Genomic DNA, 19,665 nt, shown 5'->3' on the forward strand with positions numbered 1-19,665 from the left:
ATCAGCTCTCCTCCCTCAGCGTGAAGCGCATATAAGGACCCTCCAAAAGCCTAATGGACCGTGATAGTGAACATTGCCCACTCGAGAATGCAGCTCCACAGGCGACACACACATCTCCTCTCACTCTCCTCCACTTCTCAAAGTGGGTGCCGTGTAGTGACGCATGTCCAGCGGGCCGCAGAATACTTTGATATTTGAAATGTATCAATTTGACTTCAGATTATTCTGAAAAAGGGGCCCCTGGATTAAGTGGTTAAGTAGTACAGCAGTGTGGCCCTCTGTGCCTTTAACACTACAATTTACTATTTACAAATTAGGCATTTAGCAGACGCTCTTAATCCTGAGTGAATTACATTAAGCAAGAACAAAAAAGCATGGCAATAATAAGTAGTAATAATAAGTAGTTATCATGAAACATGCGTAAACTAAGAACCTAACAGTGGAATATCTATATAATGAAACTGTACATACTGTATATACTATAAAGTGCTATGTCTACATAAAATGCTATGCTGTCTCCATAAAATGCTATAAGTCTGTGTAAAATGCTATCTAAGTCTACATGAAGTGCTATCTAAGTTACATAAGTTGAGCCTTTGCTGCCTGTAAGGTCGTGCTACGGGCCATGATGGAGTCTGAAAAGGGGGGTTTTCAGACTACGGCGGAAGATTGGGAGCACTACCCTACGTCACGTGCCCGCGCGCTACGAGAACGGAAATTAATGAACCCAACAAACCGCCCCGATAAACCGCAGTACTTGTGAGTATTAATGTCCTCAGTTACTTTTCACCCCGATACTACTACTTCCCAGAATCCCAATACATGATTATCCCCATACATGCTTTCACTGACTGTCCTCTGGGGTGTCCTCTGGGGCGCTTCATCAAAGTCAAGAGCAAAGAAATGATCTCAGAACATGAAATTAATTCCTTTTTCTTTTCTAAAGGAAAGGGAATGCGTTGGGGGGGGGGGGGGGGTTTCTGTTCATGTGCAGCAGCAACATCTGTCTGAGCCCCTGGAGATGTTTGTTGCATTTTCTGCATGGAATAATGCCCTCCGAGGAGTGTATAAGGGACGGAGGACGGACGTACTTGAAAGAAGTCAAAGAGATTCTATGTAAAGAGGCGACACTCCCATTAAGTCCCATAGTAACAGTGCCTCAGCCATATTGGAGTGATGACGTGACTTCCGAAAAAAACACGCTGTACAAAACAAGAACTTTAATCCTATTCTACTCTCATATATTTATTTACCCATTTATTTATCATATTTATGAATGGATCAAAGCATAAATTAGTAACATATTCATTCAGAATGTAATGTGCGCATGCATGTATGCACGTGCGCGCGCGACTGTGCATGTTTACGTGCGTGTTTGAGGCGTTACATAGACAAAGCGTTGCCGCCATATTGGAGTAATGCCTCTATCCTTTTATTACTCTATGGCCCTTTTTGAAACCGGCGAGTGCATTTCCAAACTGCTTTTTATACCCAGCACCCTAATCAAGGGAACTTGATTCAGCTGGAGGGGCACTTCCTGAGGAGGGAACCTCCCGAGAGCACTTCAAGTCAAGGGACTGGTTTCAAAAAGGGGGTATGGTTCAACCCGCCTGCAGCTGGTTCAACCCGCCTGCAGCTGCCAGCTGGTTCAACCCGGGCAGGCGGGCACAGGATGGCGGTTTCAACGCCAAATCCCTGAGAGATCCCAGATGGATGCTGTATCTATTGTGAACTTGTGAACTCGATACCGCCCCCATCTGGCGGAGTCAGGTTAACAACCTGGGGCAAAGGCAAAGGCCCTCCTGCACACGCAGGAGGGCATTCCTGGACGAGCAGTGGCAGGTCCTTCGGGTCGGAATGTTTGCTGTGTGCGTGCGTGCGTGCGTGCGGAGGAGGCCCTATTCTCTCCGAGTCAGTGACCCCGAGCAGTGAGCAGTGAGGTAGGATCACATCATTCACATGCTTGGTTCTCTCAGAAGAAGACAGACAGACACCACCATGGCTCCGCATCAGCTCTCTGTCTGTGTGAGAAGCCTGCTCATTACTGCAGCTGTGCTGCTCTGCTGCCACGTGGACTCAGGTAAAGACAAGACAAAACATCGCTGTGGCGTTGTTGTCGGTGCAAATAGCAGATATACAAGCTCACAAACAATGCGTCATTGTGAGCTTGTAGATATGCAATTTTTTCAAATAGCCGAAATGCATAATGGCTGAAGTGGTTAATGTATATATATATTTTTTTCAATAAAAAATATAAAATTCTCCAAAGTAACTATAGTCACTAAAGTTTTCAAATAATTGTATTTCTATATTTTCCTCTGGACTGTAGTGGAGTGGAAGTAATTGGTCATGGAGGAAGAGAGAGAGAGAGGTGTGAATGCAATCGCAAATAGCGTGGTGGTGTTGGTGAGAAGAAAGTATACAGTGAGTGGGTCGCCATGCACATATTCAATTCAATTTCAATTCAATTCAAAGGGCTTTACTGGCACGAGAAAACATACGTGTACATATATATGGCACATCTCTCTCCTTTTATAGGTAATAAAGGGCGCACCCGGCCTTGACTGCATTCCATTGGCATGCATGCCGTCAATGTGCGCGCGTGAACTTTTATTAGCCTACATTTACGTGACATTTATTATACAGCTCGAAAATATAGCCACTCTACAAGCTCACAACTGGTTGTGGACACTTCTATAGGTCTGACTCTGCTATTCATTTCTGTGCAGGACTTGCCAAGTCGCCAGAGCAATGGTAAAGTATCATTTTTAAATGATATGGAGAGAGTCGGGATTTGGAGATTTACGCACATAGTGTGACATGCTGACAGACAATGAAAGAAACATGTACTTCCACTCACAATTTAGGTGGCTTTTAAAATGTGGTACTTATGCCTTCATTAAAGAATATGATTGGCACCTCATAAGTGTAAATATAAAATCAGTGATTTTATCCTGTGTTCAATGCGTTTCTGCGTTTGTGTGTGGACATACAGTAGATATCTCTGTCATATGGCCAGGGATTTTTTCTAAAACGGAGGACGGAAATATCGGTTTTGCAAAAGATCCAGAGTAGTGTGGCCTGGGCCTAAGTCACTGTGACATTAGTAAAGGCAGGTGTGTGAGTTTAGATGATTGCACTGTATAGTAATCAGCTGTGTGGGCTTGCAAACATCCTTTGTGTTAAGCCCTAACCACACCAAAGGGTCACCTTGCAACTCCTTGGGTCAAAACGGTTGCAAGGAGTTAACACTAAAACCATCTCGACCCTTTGGTGTGGTTTGGGCCATTTGAATTCCATGCGTTGAATCACTAGGGTCGAAGTGGGTCAACGTGCAACAGGACATATCACACCGCAGGGACAACGCTAAAACCGCCTTGACCCTTTGGTGTGGTTATATGGCTTTAGAAGCAGCACAGAGAGTGCATCCACTTCTTCTCTGTGTGCAACAATGCGATGCTTTTCCTTCTCACCTTCTACGTACTTTCACCAGGAGGCAATGCTGTAAGTTAGAACTCATATGGATGTAATAATTTGCATGTTGTGACAATTTCATGTTTGCATTATTTAGTTAAAAAGTAATGTTAAAAAAGAGCATTTCATGGTAATTTTGGAATAAAAATAATTGTATTTACAAGCTACTGTAAAAAGAACAGGACAACATCTCATGTTGTATTTTATGTTTGTTTCAGTTTTTACTCCATGACCTTGTAAAAGGAGAAGAATCACCAGTAAATGAACCAATCTTACATCACGATTCTGTCGTTCTTTCTATGGGGAATTGGATTTGAGCTCACTGTTGAGCTGAGGTTCAGCATACACTTTAGCAGCTTCTAGCAGCTTCTAGCAGCAGCTTCTAGCTTCTAGCTGCTGCTGATTGGCCAGGCCGTTTTGTGGCCGGGCATCAAGTCTGCCTGAGAGTTCCCAGATGGGAGCAGGAGGGGGGAACCCAGTGTACTCTCTGCTGCCCCATCTGGCGGAGTCAGGTTACAACTTCTCCACATCAGGGCCAAATATTGTAGCCTACTTTCACTCCAATACAATGCCGTACAAAAGATGTACTTCATCCGCACGGATTCATTCATTATATTACTCGCTTATTCATGTCTCCATCCATTAATCCATTCATATGCAAATTGCATACTGTATCATTCATATACATATACAGTATGCATTATGAAGACTGCCGCTGAATACCGTCATTCAGTTACTCAATCATGCGTCGTTTCTGTTGTCAAATTAGCATAATGAATGGAGAGGTAGAGGTAGGGGGGTGGAAGCGGAGGAGAGGAGCAGGGACGTGCACACATAGACATCCAAGGGGGATTCAGCCCCTGCCCTTTCACCCGTAAAACAACTGCCCTCTCCAGACCACGAATACAGCATTTACTAATGGTGAAAGAAATGCAAAATGCCACTCTTTTCCATGCTGGAAGGCAGCGTTCAGGAGAATTGCCTTTTTTTCCTTAGTCTCCTGAACTTGTTCGACGCAGCATTTTGTGTTGAACAAAATTTGTTTTTCGAAATTCATGTCGTATACACTGCATCTCCACTACAGCTAAAGAGTGCTGGGTTGCGCCCCGAAAATAGCTGATCTACAAGCTCTCAACGCGTCGCAGCACGGCGCGTTGCTATTTTTGTCTAAAAGTGCCCTCTTAAACGGGATTTCAGCCCCTGCCTCTCTAACACACTCTGCACGTTCCTGGAGAGGAGGACCTGTATTTATCTCCCCGGGGGGACATTAGAACGGGGGAAAAAATGTATTGTACTGCAAGGATATAGCAAAACAAAGTCTACAAATACACATACAGAAGAGAAGAGAGTGAGACGAGAAGGAGAAGGGTTTGAGAATGTGTGAGAGAGAGCAAGGGGTCAAATGGGTGAGACAAATGCAGCAGGGGTGAGATGGAGGGGGGTGGAGTGTAGGTGAGATATCTGAGGATGTGAAAAACGGAAAGAAACCTCAACACACAGAGAGAGAGAGAGAGAGCCTTGTAGTAGGTGAGATTTTCTCATGAATATAAATATATATGATGCATAAGAACTAAGAGATCACGTTAAAATAAGATCATTCATAATGCAGGTGTCATAGCATAGCAGCAGTGTTGTGAAGAAGTAGAACAGCGTACTTCATTACATAATAATAAATAAAAAAAGAACATGACATATTGCATCGTGTATCATTGATTAGAGTATCTGGTCCGTCTCAGCGGGGTACACTGACCGTTGTATTGATCACATCTGATGTGACGACTCCTCCGGACATGCTATGCGCCATCGATTTTCAGAGCGGTCAAGGTCAAAGTGCAAAGGTCAATGTTTAGCCCTATGCTTGTACAAGGGTCATGCACGCCAGCGTGTGGAACATGTTCATAAAATCACACGGCATATACTGTCAGTGCTGTAAAGTAACTATTTACTCAAGTACTCAAGTATTATATTTAAGAACAATTTTGCATGAGGTTTGAGTATTTCCAATTTTTGGTACTTTTTACTTCTACTGCACACAACCAAGTGTAAAATGATTTACAGTATACTGTATCTCGTCCACTAGTCCCTTCCTAACATTTTAGTCTAGTTTTTATTTGTTGATGAAATTGTCACTATATTTAGTCTTAGTTTTAGTCATCGTAGCTTAGTTTCCATGTAGTTTTCGTCAGTGAAAAAAGGTAGTCAACAAACATTTTTTGTCATAGTTTTAGTCGACGAAAACAACACTGGAAGAAATGCCAGCCCACATTTATCTTAAAGGTGTAGTGTAATGAAAAATACGTTTTTCACACTTTTAGACCATATCCGTGGTCATCATGTGGAGCTACTGTCCCTAGCTACCGTCCCATCCCCTGAAGGGATGCGACGCTCTGATTGGTTCAGAAACTTCATAGCGGTGTTTCAACTTGAGACCGTCTGAAACTTCAAAATAAAATGTCCACCATTTCCGTTTCACTACGCCTTTAATATCCTCATGATGGCGCTACCCACTTCACGCTTTGGCATATGGAACCATGTACTGTAGGTCATACAATCAACATCTTTTTTCCCCCTTTGGCTCATGACGCAATTTATAGGTCAGATTTTGTACCATTGTGCGTTTTCTACTCCTATAACAGGGCCTTCATTAGTATTATCGGTAACACCTGTGAGGGAAGTATATAGGGAAGGCACCCTCGAAGTAGGAAGAGTTATTCTGTGTGTGTGTGTGTGTGTGTTGCCTTTAAGATAGATGTTATATTTTATTTAGAAAAGTTTGGAAGTACTTTATTTTGAAGTTGTGTAACACTGCTTTTATTTTGAAAACTTTCTATTTAATGAGAGTCCCTTCCTGCCAGCACCATTTTGATGCAGCAGTGCACATAACAGAGATCACAGGCTCTTCAGAGCTGTGAGCCTAGAATCCCATCTAACCCACTTGGAAGCATTTTAGAGGCAATGTAAGTTGTATTGTTGTTTTCAGTTATGCTATTAAACCTTCTGTGACCACTTTGACGTTTGTACAAGTTTATTTGGAGTTTTGGGAAGTTATTTCTTGAACATTGTTTGCTGCTGTCTGCAGAGCATAGTATCCTAGAGTGCACAGGTGTATGTCATCCTGCTAATTGCCTTCCTTGAATGTGTGTAGGTTATTGTCTCAACCAGGCCGAAGGCATGGGGAGAGAGTATGTTTTGCACTCCGTCCGTGTGTCCGTCCTTCCGTCCGTCTGTTACCAGCTAATCTCCGGCACCGTTAACCCGGTCGAAATTTTGCACACACACTCCCTGGATGCCAACGATGAACCTCTGCCCCGCATTTTCCAGAACGGCTTGTTATAGCGCCACCATGAGGCAGCTTTTCACATTGTTTACCTAAAACTGCACCGATCTGCGTGAAACGTTGCATGCACACTCCCTAGAGGCCAAGGACAAACCTTTGACCTGCATTTTCCGCATCTGCCTTTTATAGCGCCACCAGGAGGCCGACTTTTGTAAAACACATTTTTTGATATTACTCCTCCAGATTATGTCCAAAAATCTCACAAATCGTTACATAGTATCTCTATGGTCATGTGCTCAAGTCGGATCTGTCCGATATTTCATATTCCATCCTAATTGGCTATAATTGGCTTTCACAGTTTGCAAGATTGCCCCGTTTTGAACAAAAGCCTCAAATCATGAACGCAGCATGCAATTTACGTGAAATCTTTCACACATTTTCTTACTAGGCTGAGGAATATGTCCCACCCTTTTCACATTGGCCTGTTATAGCGCCACCAACAGGTTGATTTTTGCAAAACACATGTTTGGAACAAAATGCCTCAAATCATCCAATTGCCATCAAAGGCAAACATGTTTATATTACTCCTAAACATTTTGCCAAACATCTCACACAGTCCTATCCTCCTGGTGGAGACCTGTGCCCAGAACGGCACTTTTTCTAGTTAGCTACTCAATTGGTTTATTTTTACTGTGAAATATTTACAATGCCTGAACACAGACCCCGAATGTTTGTGTTGTTTATTATTTTTGCAGTTTTCACCGTCATGTTGATGAGGAAGAGCAACATTCAATCCATAATAATTTATTGAAATTTAGTCTCTGTCTTCATTGGCTACGGATTAACTCTGTTTAGTGACAGTTCCCTACACTGCCTGAGAACACTACAGTGTGCATAGAGCCTATATTCTCTCTCTACCTCCCAGCTTCCAGATGTCGCGGTGTGGCCCCTATGACCCGCGGGACCCTGCTGGCTGCTGCTGCTCATGACAAAAATGCTTGGGGCGAGTTTAACACCTCTCTTTATAGACCAAATGACCATGCCAGAGGCGGCGACGCTACAAGTTGCTTTCGTTATACTCTTCACTTGACGCATTGTCTGGCTGATGGACAGACGTCAAAACTGCACTGACAACAAGTCACCGAGTGACACCATTTCCGATCATCAGCAGGCAATCCGCTGCTGAGCGACAGCTGGCTTTTTATTCTTTTTTTACCCAGGGAAGTAGCTGAGCACAGGTGCTCATTTTCAGCAACGCCCTGCACATAGAAACACACACACGCGCGCGCTCGCGCACACACACACACACACACACACACACACACACACACACACACACACACACACACACACACACACACACACACATTAAAACCTGGGAGCTGACCAGTACAACCACAGTCTTATACTGTTGGCCACTAAGCAGCTCCAGGGGGAGCAGTTGGGGGTTCAGTGCCTTGCTCAAGGGCACTTCAGTGGTGTTGGGTGAGTGATGACAATCACTTCCCCACCCAGATTTTTCCTGCCTGTCCAGGGAATCGAACCGGCAGCCTTTCGGCAACAAGGGCACTCCTCTAACCCTTAGGCCACCGCTGCCCCCAATTTATCATGTCGACTGACTGATAAATAATGCAGCTAGTGCTTCTCAAACCTTTTCCCACGTCAAGGACTGCCAAATTGATATGGATTTGGCCCCCATGGTATACGGACACTCATCTGGAAAGGTTTTATGCCACAGGGACCCCCAGAAGAGAAGCTGTATGTAAAAGTCTCTGTCGGGTGTAAGCCTCAGAACTGTTACTTTTCAGGATTCAAACGCAAAAACCTCAAACGTGTCAGGTCCACCAGCGCGAACCAAGTCGCTTCGCACCACGTCACGTCGCACCACGTCGCGTCGCACCACGTCGCTTCACGCTCATTAAAGAAAAGTTAAAATATGGAGATGAGGTTCTTGCCCGACGGCAACAATTTGTCACGCACGGGTGACGTTGATGACTCATGCTCTCTCCACATGTCTCTGTGAAATCCTTCCCTGAACATGTCTTTCTGCGCTGTCTGTCGGTGTGTCGGTGTGCCCATGTGTATGTGTGTGTGTCTGTGTGTGTGCGTGTGTGTGTGTCAGTGTCAGTCAGGGTGACAGGACGTGATACGGTGGCGGTGGCTCCGGAGCGGGCCAAGCAATTCCTGTTGGCCGTGGTGCGGAGTAGCAGGCCCAGGAGGAACGCAGTGTGGGACCGCAGCAGGCCCGACGTGCAGCAGTGGATCCAGCAGTTCATGCACATGGGTTACGACAAGGCGGTGGGTAGACTTTTCTGAAAAACCTTACGTTTCTGTATCAGTGGTGCTCAATATTTCATGTCCAGGACCCCAGAAATTATATGTAATATGCCTCCGCCCCCCCATCTGAAAATATGTTGTTCCAGGGACCTCCCCAGAAACAAAGATTTGAGTTAAAATGTTCACTCTGTAATAATATATATTCAAAGATTTGAGGCACATTTTCACGATTTAAAAAAAAAATAGCAGACCTACAAGTTCATAGCGCGGCACTCGGTTAACACTTTAATTGCCCGGGGTTATTTAATCCATTACATTATAGTGCCCATTCGATTTATAAACACGGACCCCTTTTCCGGACGGACCGGATGTTGTTGTGAATGTGTGTGTGTATCAGCTAACAATAGCCACACCACTCTAGACGGGATGGTTTAGATCGCGAGTTATGCACGTTTTAAGATTTTCGTTTTCATCAGCTAAACAGGGGACATAATGTTTTGGTGCCATATGATATGTGTGTGTGCGTGCGTGCATGTGTACAGGTCAAAGGTTACAGTGGTTTCCATGGGCAGGGGTCCGTGGCACACTGTGTTTAATGGAGAGAACAAATATTATCGAGGAGCTTCAACGATCATAATCAGCTTTTTTTCCCCCCCGCAGCTTCCTCCAAGAATGCCTGCTTTTAAAAACGAGAACTTTAATGTCTCTCCAAACACACCGCCTCCGTGAAGGCATCTGTCCTTGTACAAATAATGCACATATTATACCCTCACCATATCCTTGTATCACCCATTCTTCATGATCATGATATTATTTTTCTTCCTGTATAAATGAATGCCCTACTTCAACATTTTCGAGCGTTTCTTTACAAACCTTTCAACACCCACAGAATATCTTGCTCCACGACGATTTACGCAGGGGTCTTAAGTCTCTATAGAAGGTATGCGTGTGACATCATCATCATACCCGGAGGTTTGTGCATGCGCCTATACTGAGTGGCCTTGACAGCCCATACATTACATCCAAACAGAAAAGTCCTACCTGATTGCACTAAACAACGTTAAACATTAAACTTACTTTAGCTACACACTTTGCCACTCGATTTTCCACTCACTTTATGCACGAGCATACCCTCTGTTCTCGAAGAATAATGTTTGTTGGACATACAGGGTTTCCACCCGACAGTGTCGATCGTGTTTAGAAACAGCAGTATCGGTGTCTGCATCTGTCTTTGCAAAGATAAAGCACACATGCTTATAGGAATAGCAGCCACAATGTCTGCGGGGCAGCGTCCAGCCTGCCCTCAACACCTCCGATAGCAGATCGGGCCGTGGGCCCCAAATGACTCCGGGCCCCAACGCAAGGTCGCTGAAACAACATATTTTCAGATGGGGGTCGGCGGCCAAATACATATAATTCTGGGGCTGCTTGACATGAAATAGTTTGAGAACCACATATAGAATCAGTTTTTCAGGATTTAGAACACACACACACACACACACACACACACACACACACACACACACACACACACACACACACACACTCACGTGTCACGTGTGTGTGTGTTCTAAATCCTGAAAAACTGTGTGTGTGTGTGTGTGTGTGTGTGTGTGTGTGTGTGTGTGTGTGTGTGTGTGTGTGTGTGTGTGTGTGTGTGTGTGTGTTTTCGTGCACACGTGTGTAATAGTTCTGTCCCAGTGACAAGTGTTCACAAAATGAACGATGTGTTTGTTTATTGTTTATACTATATGCATAATAATATTAATAACCAGTAAGACGCCCTGAGGGCGAGAAGCGACTTGTCAGAACAGGAAGGACGAGTGGGGTAGATGCAAGTAAGTTACAACATATGGAATGTCAGAACAGGTCAGCTCCATATATGGAGATCTAAGGGTTTGAGTTTGCTGGCCGGCTCCATATATGCAGATCAAGGGTGATGATCCAGTCTTCTCCATGTATGGTTATCCAGGATTAGATGAGGTCAGCAGTGTCGTGATCTTCATATATGGAGATGGCCATATATGGTGGCGTGACGTGTCACGAGGCGTGATGTCACAAGTCGTGACCATGGAGGCGTGATGTCACGAGGCGTGACCATATATGGATACGTGATGTCACGAGGCGTGGCCATATATGAAGACGTGATGTCACGAGGTGTGACCATATCTGGCGTGGGTGACTAACTAACGGACGGGATATGCAGCTTTTCATAGTGCGTGCGTGCGTGCGTGCGTGCGTGCGTGCGTACAATACATGGCCAGGGGGGTTCGCAGCATGCCAAGGCTATACTGGATGACGATTGGCTGTATACAGACAGCTGCGTTCCATTGATCTCAGCTGGCACTTGTGTTGCAACTCCGCCCCCCGGGGGTCAAGCTCAAGACTTTTAACGTATTCCGACATGACAACAACGCACACTCCAGAGTGTACTGCTTCCCAAACAGTGGGTCAGGACCCATGTGTGGGTCGTGGACGCACATTTGTATAAGTCCTTTTTATTTGTGGTTTCCTACATTTTGTTTGGCACAATCATAACACCAATGAGGTCAAGACAACGACACCCCACAGTAGTCCTGACAGACCTGGACTAAACGCGGACGACATCAGGCTGCTCTCCGATCACGTGGAACAAGCTCAGGAACTCCTAACCAGAGTGGAGTGTGCCACGGTTGGCCCTCGGCTGAATGCCAAGAAAACTGAAATTACATCAACGATATCCCTTCAGAAGATCCACCTCTGACAACAACAGGAGGCACTGCTCTGAAGGATTTCAAAGACTTCAAGTATACCTGGACTCAATGGAGCAAGATCCTTAAAGTGAGGAAGGCACTTGCATGGAGGGCCCTGAATGGTATGGCCAGCGTATGGATCTTATAGAAAGCGTTTCGGCGCGCAGCGGCCTTCGTCAGTGTCAAATTCTGACACTGACTAAAGCCTGCGCGCCGAAACGCGTTTGTCTGGTTTGATTCAAGATTCAAGATGAATTTGTTTCAGTGCTCTGACATACAAATAGACACATATATATTCACATCACATTTTCAGACAGTAGAAAAAGATACAAAAGTACAAACATCATATGAGAGAGACCAATAAATAGGAAGAATGCAAAACGTTACAATACATGGTAAATAAATGGCAGTTCCTCGCATTTACAAAGCTTCACGCTGTAAAGTGCGAGTGAAAAGAGGGTCAGCATTCAGGAGGCGAACAGCCTCGGTATAAGTTGCTATTCTTAAAGCGGGAGGTATTGCTCTTTAGAGACCGAAGTCTCTTATACCTGAGGGCAGGGGTGCAAAAAGAGAGCAGGCAGGGTGGGAGGGGTCGGCGATCACCTTCTGCATCCTACTGTATGCTTGGTGCGAGTGCAGTGGATAGAGGAGACGGATGGGAGGTCGAGGCCAATGATTTTTGATGCCACGCTGCTGCGGATCCTCAACATTATTAAACAAGACTCTTACTATGACTGAGAGTGCAGATGTCTTTCTCTTTCTATATGTTCTTTTTGAATCTGCACCCAGCACACGCCTGGACCTTTAAAATACTGTCTGAGTTGAGCGAGCCTTTTCCCTTGAGGTGAACAGCGTATATGGATCTCCAACCTCCCCCGTCAAATCAATCTCAGCTTCTTCTATGCAACAGAAGGCTGTTCTTATGGCAGTGAATGCTGGACGTCAACGCCAACGCTTCAGAAGTCTCTAGACGGGTGCTACAACAGAATGTTGCATACAGTACTTAACGTCAGCAAGAGTACACAATACATGTTACCAACAGGCATCTGTATGATGGAATGCCAAAGGGTGAGCCAAAATAGCAGTCAGGAGAATGAGACACTGCCAAAGTACACCAAGAGCTTCCAGCCAGCAAGTTAGTGCCGTGGGAACCAACACACGGGTACCGGTCACGAGGATGTCCCACATTAACATAATTATGTGGATGTACTCAAGAAAGACTCAGGAGCACAAAGCCGGGATGAATGCTGGGGACCCATGCTCAACATTTCTAACATAAAACCTAGGTGTTCTCAACATGGGTTCACAATGGGGCTCCATGGGCGGGCAAGTAGACTAATATGGAGATACAAAGGATAATCTTTGTGTCTCCATAGGGAACCACTGCTGGTCATGAAATTATTGGCTCAGGAATCGTGCGACAAAAACAATACAAATCTGCACGAATTGAAAGCTTCATGGGGTGTGTAATTGATAGAAAATAAGTATTTTTTTTCTGTGAACTGTACTCATTCAACAAACATGAATCCATTACTGATGGATAAATCAAGTCTATGGAGCTATTTATGAAATCTAGGAAATTGTTTAATTAATTGGCAACACATTTCTTTATACAAAATGTAGTGGGGATCCTTGCTTCATCTCTCTCTCAGCTAAGGGGTCCTTGGCAGGGACGTGCAGAGAGTGTTAGAGGGGCAGGGGCTGAAATCCCATATGATGAGGGCACTTTTGGACAAAAAATAGCGAACATAGCAGATCTACAAGGTCTCAACGCGTCGGGCTGCGTTGAGAGCTTGTAGATCAGCTATTTCCGGGGCGCAACCCAACACTCTTTGGCTAGTGGAGATGCATGTACAGTATGGAGACTTCGGGAAAAAAAGCAATTCTCCTGAATGCTGGCATGGAAAGGAGTGGCATTTGCATTCCTTTCACCATAGTATAAATGCTGCATTCATGGTCTGGAAAGGGCAGTTGTTTTACAGACGGGTAAAAGGGCAGGGGCTGAAGCCCCCTTTGATGAAGACCCCTGACGTACAGATTACACACTCAACCCACACTCAGATGAAGACCCCTGACGTACGTACAGATTACACACTCAGCCCACTGATCAAGGACGCTGTCATCATTATCGTAGAGCAAAGCTGCGGATGTAGTATATGGGCCCCAAAGCTACACAGGGAAGAACCTTGATTTGGTCAGCACAGTTGACAAAGGACCCACCGTCTAAGCCACCCTTCCCCCCTCAGAGAGAGAACAGGGATAATATTATGCCTCTTAGGATGTTTCTGTGCTCAACAAGTCATAAATACACATATAGAAACAATTGTACTTGCATCCACATCACAATGTCATGCTGCGTCATGTATTTCATATTGCAATGTACTGAGTTGGGATTTAGATATAGGTTGACCTATGTCATGTTAAAAATAAGGCTATGTTCTTAAGACGTGGTATGAGCTTTAGAGGAGCCAGCAGTGCAGGGGCCGAAGTGATAGGTCAAAGAGGTCATACGGTTCCCAGATCCGTCCGGCCACCTATCAATAGGTTCGCACGGCTTTTGTCTAAAGTTCTTTTGAGATGGATGAGTCACACATACCATATAGGAGAAGAAACACACACACACACACACACTTTCAGTCACTCACTCACTCACACGCACACACACACACACTCTCAGTCATTCACACACACACAGACACATACACGCACTCACATGCACACACATGCACATCTAGTATAATAAGCACCTCGTGTTAAGTGAACGAGGCTTGCAGTAAGGACCACTCTCCTGTTAAGTCATGATTTGATATGTCTTGTTGTTCTTGAAATAAACTCTGAGTTAGAAATAAGAACACTGCCTGGACCACCTCTGTTTATATATTCTGCCTGGTATATATCCACTTATTATCAACACTCCATTTACTACAAATTTGGCGAGCTTAGCTGCGGACGATTACAACCTGTTATAACATTTCTCGAGGGAACGTGGGTAAGTTAAGTTTTTTCTGCTTACTGCGCTTCCACGAACAGGTTAACGGAAAGAACCTATATTGATTCGGCGCTGGGATGTTGTATTATGTGGATATATGGCCTTTGTTGCAGACAGAGAGTGTCCATGTTCCTTTATTTCTAGGAATTACGATTGCTAGAAATAAAGATAAGTAAACAAAATGTGAAATGAATAAATAAAAATAAAATAAAATAAATAAAATCAAAATAAAAAGTGTAAAGAAATGTAAAATGTGATTGAAAGGGGGGCCGTGCGCAAAAGCGCAGCCAGGAGTTCGCTGGGCTTGGTGATGTATGCCGGACGCGGAGTTTTATGGCGAGAGCTAAAGTCATATTAATTCCATAAGTCGTAATGGAAATGTTTGCTGTAAACCTATTTTGGTACAGTCTAGTCTAGTTGATTCGCACCCTTTTAATCCGAAAAAAGATCAGCTGGAACGGACTGAATGCGTCAGGCTTAACAACTTGACATCACAGTTGCGTGTGTAATAGGCTAATCAAGCTATCAATTATGCGGGGCCAGATTATCACCTCTGAGGGCCACTGGGCACTGAAGCTCGAAGGGCCCCCCTTCACATACACACGTAAATCTTTTTAAATATTTTTGCTGTTTTGGGGCGGTTTTATGCCGTTATATTGGCCTATTTCCGGTCGCCTACCCCCCCCAGAGTGACAGCCAATCTAGCGCATTTTTGCTGCTTACACAAATGCACTGTGCACAAAGTTTTCAGTGGAGCTAAAAAAAAAAAAGAAAATAAATCATTAACCCTGCAGGCCCATGCAGCGATGCTTTTGGGCAACATTTATATATTTTCTGTTCTTTTTTCACCTAAACATCATCATTGATGTTCATTGTTTAGTCTTACTATGCCCATTGGGCATGATATTTGCATATACATATCCCCCACGGAGGCAGATATTCACACAACTTCATAATCTCTGGACTCTTGACATTTGTGAGTTGTTGAGGTTGCAGTCTGTTTTTGCTCTGATGGAGAGTTGACATATATTCAGGGGTGCAACAGTGAATTAAAATAAAATTACTACACGCTTTTTTTTTTTTTTACATGAAAAGGTTGCTGATCTGCAAGCTTACAACACGGCATGCGATGCAATTCTTGACCTTGAAGATCGTCTATTTTCTTCAGTTTTCTTTGCACAGCAAATGGAGAGGGACACTATATTTCACTCCAGAGGGCTATATAGGTTTTTGTCGACTAAAACTAAGACGAAAAATGTTCGTCGACTACCTTTCTTCACTGACTAAAACTAAATGTAAACTAAATGAAAACTATTAAGCTACGATGACTAAAACTAAATATACTGACAATTTTGTCAACAAATAAAAACTAGACTAAAATGTTAGGAAGGTACTAGTGGACAAGAGATCCAGTATAAGTCATTTTACAATTAGTTGCATGCTGAAAATAGCCGATCTACAAGCTCAAGCTCTACAAGCTCAATCTTCTGTTGGGCAGAAACCTCTTATTTTAACGTATTTTTATTTGTATTTATTTTTCGTAATTGTTGCCCTTTACTTCGTCGTTATGTTACACAAAAGTAGCAAAAAATAACAGATCTAGTAGCTTGTAGATCTGCTATTTTTAATTGTAATCCCAAATATTAAAATTTTAATTGAGATATCATGAAAAGTAAATTCTTCATTTAATTTCAAATGCTTTTAGTTATACTTATAATGTTAACATAAAAACAAATACATTAAACATATACAAAAGTCAATACCAATTTAATACTATAGTCATTAAGATAATATAGAAAGTAATTAAAGCGGGTCATGTTTGCGCGTATAACAGCTGAAATCAATACTATATCAGTATTCCCATATCAACCTGCGGGACACATTAAAGCTCCTATAATCATTTTAATTACTTTATTTATTTATTTATTTATTGGTATTCAGACAGCCAGCAATGGGTAGAACGCTTTCTGTGACACATCTAGGGGCCGCAATCTGCATTCAAAGATTTTCCTAGAAGCTTTACTGTCATTGGTCGATTTGCCTGTCTGCTTCCTGATTGGATAGTCATTGCGACCAGGGTTTTTTTTTTGGACCAAAGGTCATTAAAATGTTGACATATTATTGCTTATAGCAGCTTTAAGTGACGGGGTGGGCCGCAAATATGTAGCCCCCAGGCTGCCATGTGCCCATGCATGTATACGGTATGGTATATGAATGAATGTGCCTATAGATTTGGCCTTGTAGCGTTGATAATAGTCCTGTCAGAATATGAATTAGCATAAGTGTGGATTCTTTGTGGACGAAACACGGTCGGGGAGAGGAAATGTCGTCAAAGCTCTCGTTCCGCACGTCAATCTTACTTACTGAATAGACTGTGTGTGTGTGTGTGTGTGTGTGTGTGTGTGTGTGTGTGTGTGTGTGTGTGTGTGTGTGTGTGTGTGTGTGTGTGTGTGTGTGTGTGTGTGTGTGTGTGTGTGTGTGTGTTGAGTTCAAGGATACATTTGTGATAGAGTGCTTGTGTCTCCATCACGTTTTGGCATAAACCTTTGCTCTCATTATAAGACATGTATTTCATTAGTATGCCTCTGTGTGTACGGGGCCTTTCCCTTGGCCCCGCACGCACACGTACTGTACCGTACTGTACACACACAATTGAAGGATGAACATGCACTGGCAAAGTAGCCTTGTGTTGCGAATCGCGATGCTAATATACCACTGCGTGGGGGCATATGCATATGCATTAGGGGCAGATGAAGTCTGGCTATGTGCCATGCAGGCAACTTGCAAAGTGCATCCATTGGTGTGCGTGTGAAAGCATGTAAAGCCTTAATTACAGTGTATGCATTATGCCGTGCTGTATACATCCGTCCAGGCACGCCTTTCATGAATGCACCATTTACCATGGCCAAACACTATTCTGCAATATTATACAGTACGAAAAATGTTCGTCGACTACCTTTTTTCACTGACGAAAACTAAATGGAAACCAAATGAAAACTAAGCTATGATGACTAAAACTAAGACTAAAATTAATGTATTGACAATTTTGTCAACAGATAAAAACTAGATTAAAATGTTAGTGGACAAGAGATCCAGTATAAGTCATTTTACACTTGGTTGCATACTGAAAATAGCAGATCTACAAGCTCAAAGCGTCGCGTTGGCTATTTGTGTAAAATCAGCCATTACGACGGCATCAAGGCCCGCCAAAATACATTTTAGTCGACTGAATCAACTGTAGATTTAGTGGACTAAAATCGTGATGGAAGAAGAAAAAAAAAGGAAAAACATTGACGGTGAATCCAAGCTGATAGAAACTGCAGGCTTTCTATAGTCCTGAAAAGTTGCAATTCGAAAATGGAAGCCTTCGTTCTCACAACAATAACAATCTAAACATTTTTGTAAATAAAAAATCGTGTTTAAAAATAATCTGCCTAACAATGATGTCACTGGTGGACGGGTTTCTGAACTGCCCACAGCCCTCCTATGAGACACAGACTGAGTAGAATTTTTTTTGGTATTTTATCATGATTAGCGGACCTGTTATATGAAGACAGGTTGAAAAATGGTGAAGTGGTCCTTTAAGTGCATTTACTTAGTTACATTCCACCAGAGTAATCTAGTAAGAGAGTGGCGACACGCTTTGATCTCGCCCGCAAAGCGGGGCGCTATGGGCTATAGTTCCATACATTGGAACTATCTTGAGATAGTGAGCACTTCCGCATTCCATTGTTACAATGGGAGTCAACGCTATAGTGTCGCCACTCTCTTACTAGATTACATTCCACCAGTGGATGTGTGCGTGCTTCATTGTCTGTCCCTGCATGTGCGTCATCATTGACACGGCCTCTCCTGTCCTGTCCTCCCCGTATAACAGAGGCTGGAGACGGACCTCTCCTATTGGATGGATCGCTCGCGGTCCAGTGATCAAGGACGGCAGCATCATTACGACGAGGACGCTCCCATCGGTCCCCAGGATCCCGGCAATTACCGACATGGCGCCAACGTCAATTACGACTACTACTGATAATGGCCATCCCACGGGACACGCCCCCTTGCCCGCCTCCCCCCCCCCCCCTCCCAACTTGCCACGTTCAACGTCAATTTACGACTACTACTGATAATGGCCATCCCACGGGACACGCCCCCTTGCCCGCCTACCCCCCCCCCCCCCCCCCCCCCCTTGATCCGTTGAGACAGTTGGTTTTCGACCAGTTTCATTTCAATTGGCCCATTATTTATTCAGCTTTTTGAGCCACGGACCACCATTTGATGACATTTTTTGCCTCTCAGACCCAAAACTTAAAGAGTATTTTGTTGTCGTTGGATAAGATTTTGTCTACGATTCCATGCTTACGATTCCATGCTTATACAAATGGACCCGTACGGGTCCATTTGGTTTCATTTTACGCTCTCAAGAGTTAAAGACCTACAGTATAAGGGTCCATTTGGGTTTGCAACTCCATCATTTAGCTGGGGACCACCTGGAACCCCTTCAAGGACCACTGGTGGTCCCTGGACCACTGGTTGAAAACCACTGCGTTAAGAGTTTTGTGGTTTGACAAATAAAACAAAGGGCAATTAGACATAGAGGGCCCTATTATGCGTGTCTTAAGTACCAGGTCTTATGACTTAACTTAAGACCTGGAGGCGTGGTCAATGCTGTTTGGCCACTCAGAATAGCCAAATGGCATTGATCACGCCTCCAGGTCTTAAGTTAAGTAATAAGACCTGGTACTTAAGACATGCATAATAGGGCCCAGAGGGCCCTATTAAGCAAGACGAAAAACCCATGCGGTAATACAGATTTCGCCCTCGCTCTGCGCCTTTTCGTATTATGGAAGCCGTGGTGAGCGCTCACCCATATGGAATACCACGTTCCTGCATAATTTAGCATTGGGGGAGTGTCCATATGT

General features: G+C 43.9%; 1 protein-coding gene across 1 annotated transcript; it reads left to right on the forward strand.

Annotated features, from left to right (window-relative positions):
- Window positions 1-1,998: 1,998 nt before the first annotated feature.
- LOC306917629 (augurin-A-like) lies at window positions 1,999-19,341 on the forward strand (the record flags this gene model as incomplete). Its single annotated transcript, XM_079495926.1, has 3 exons — window positions 1,999-2,080; window positions 8,874-9,049; window positions 18,627-19,341. 3 exons carry the CDS (start codon window positions 1,999-2,001, stop codon window positions 18,774-18,776), a joined length of 408 nt encoding a protein of 135 aa, XP_079352052.1. The 3' UTR covers window positions 18,777-19,341.
- Between the last annotated feature and the right edge of the window lie 324 nt (window positions 19,342-19,665).

The sequence above is a fragment of the Electrona antarctica genome (assembly GCF_951216825.1).
Source record: "Electrona antarctica genome assembly, chromosome: 24".
Classification (NCBI taxonomy): domain Eukaryota; kingdom Metazoa; phylum Chordata; class Actinopteri; order Myctophiformes; family Myctophidae; genus Electrona; species Electrona antarctica.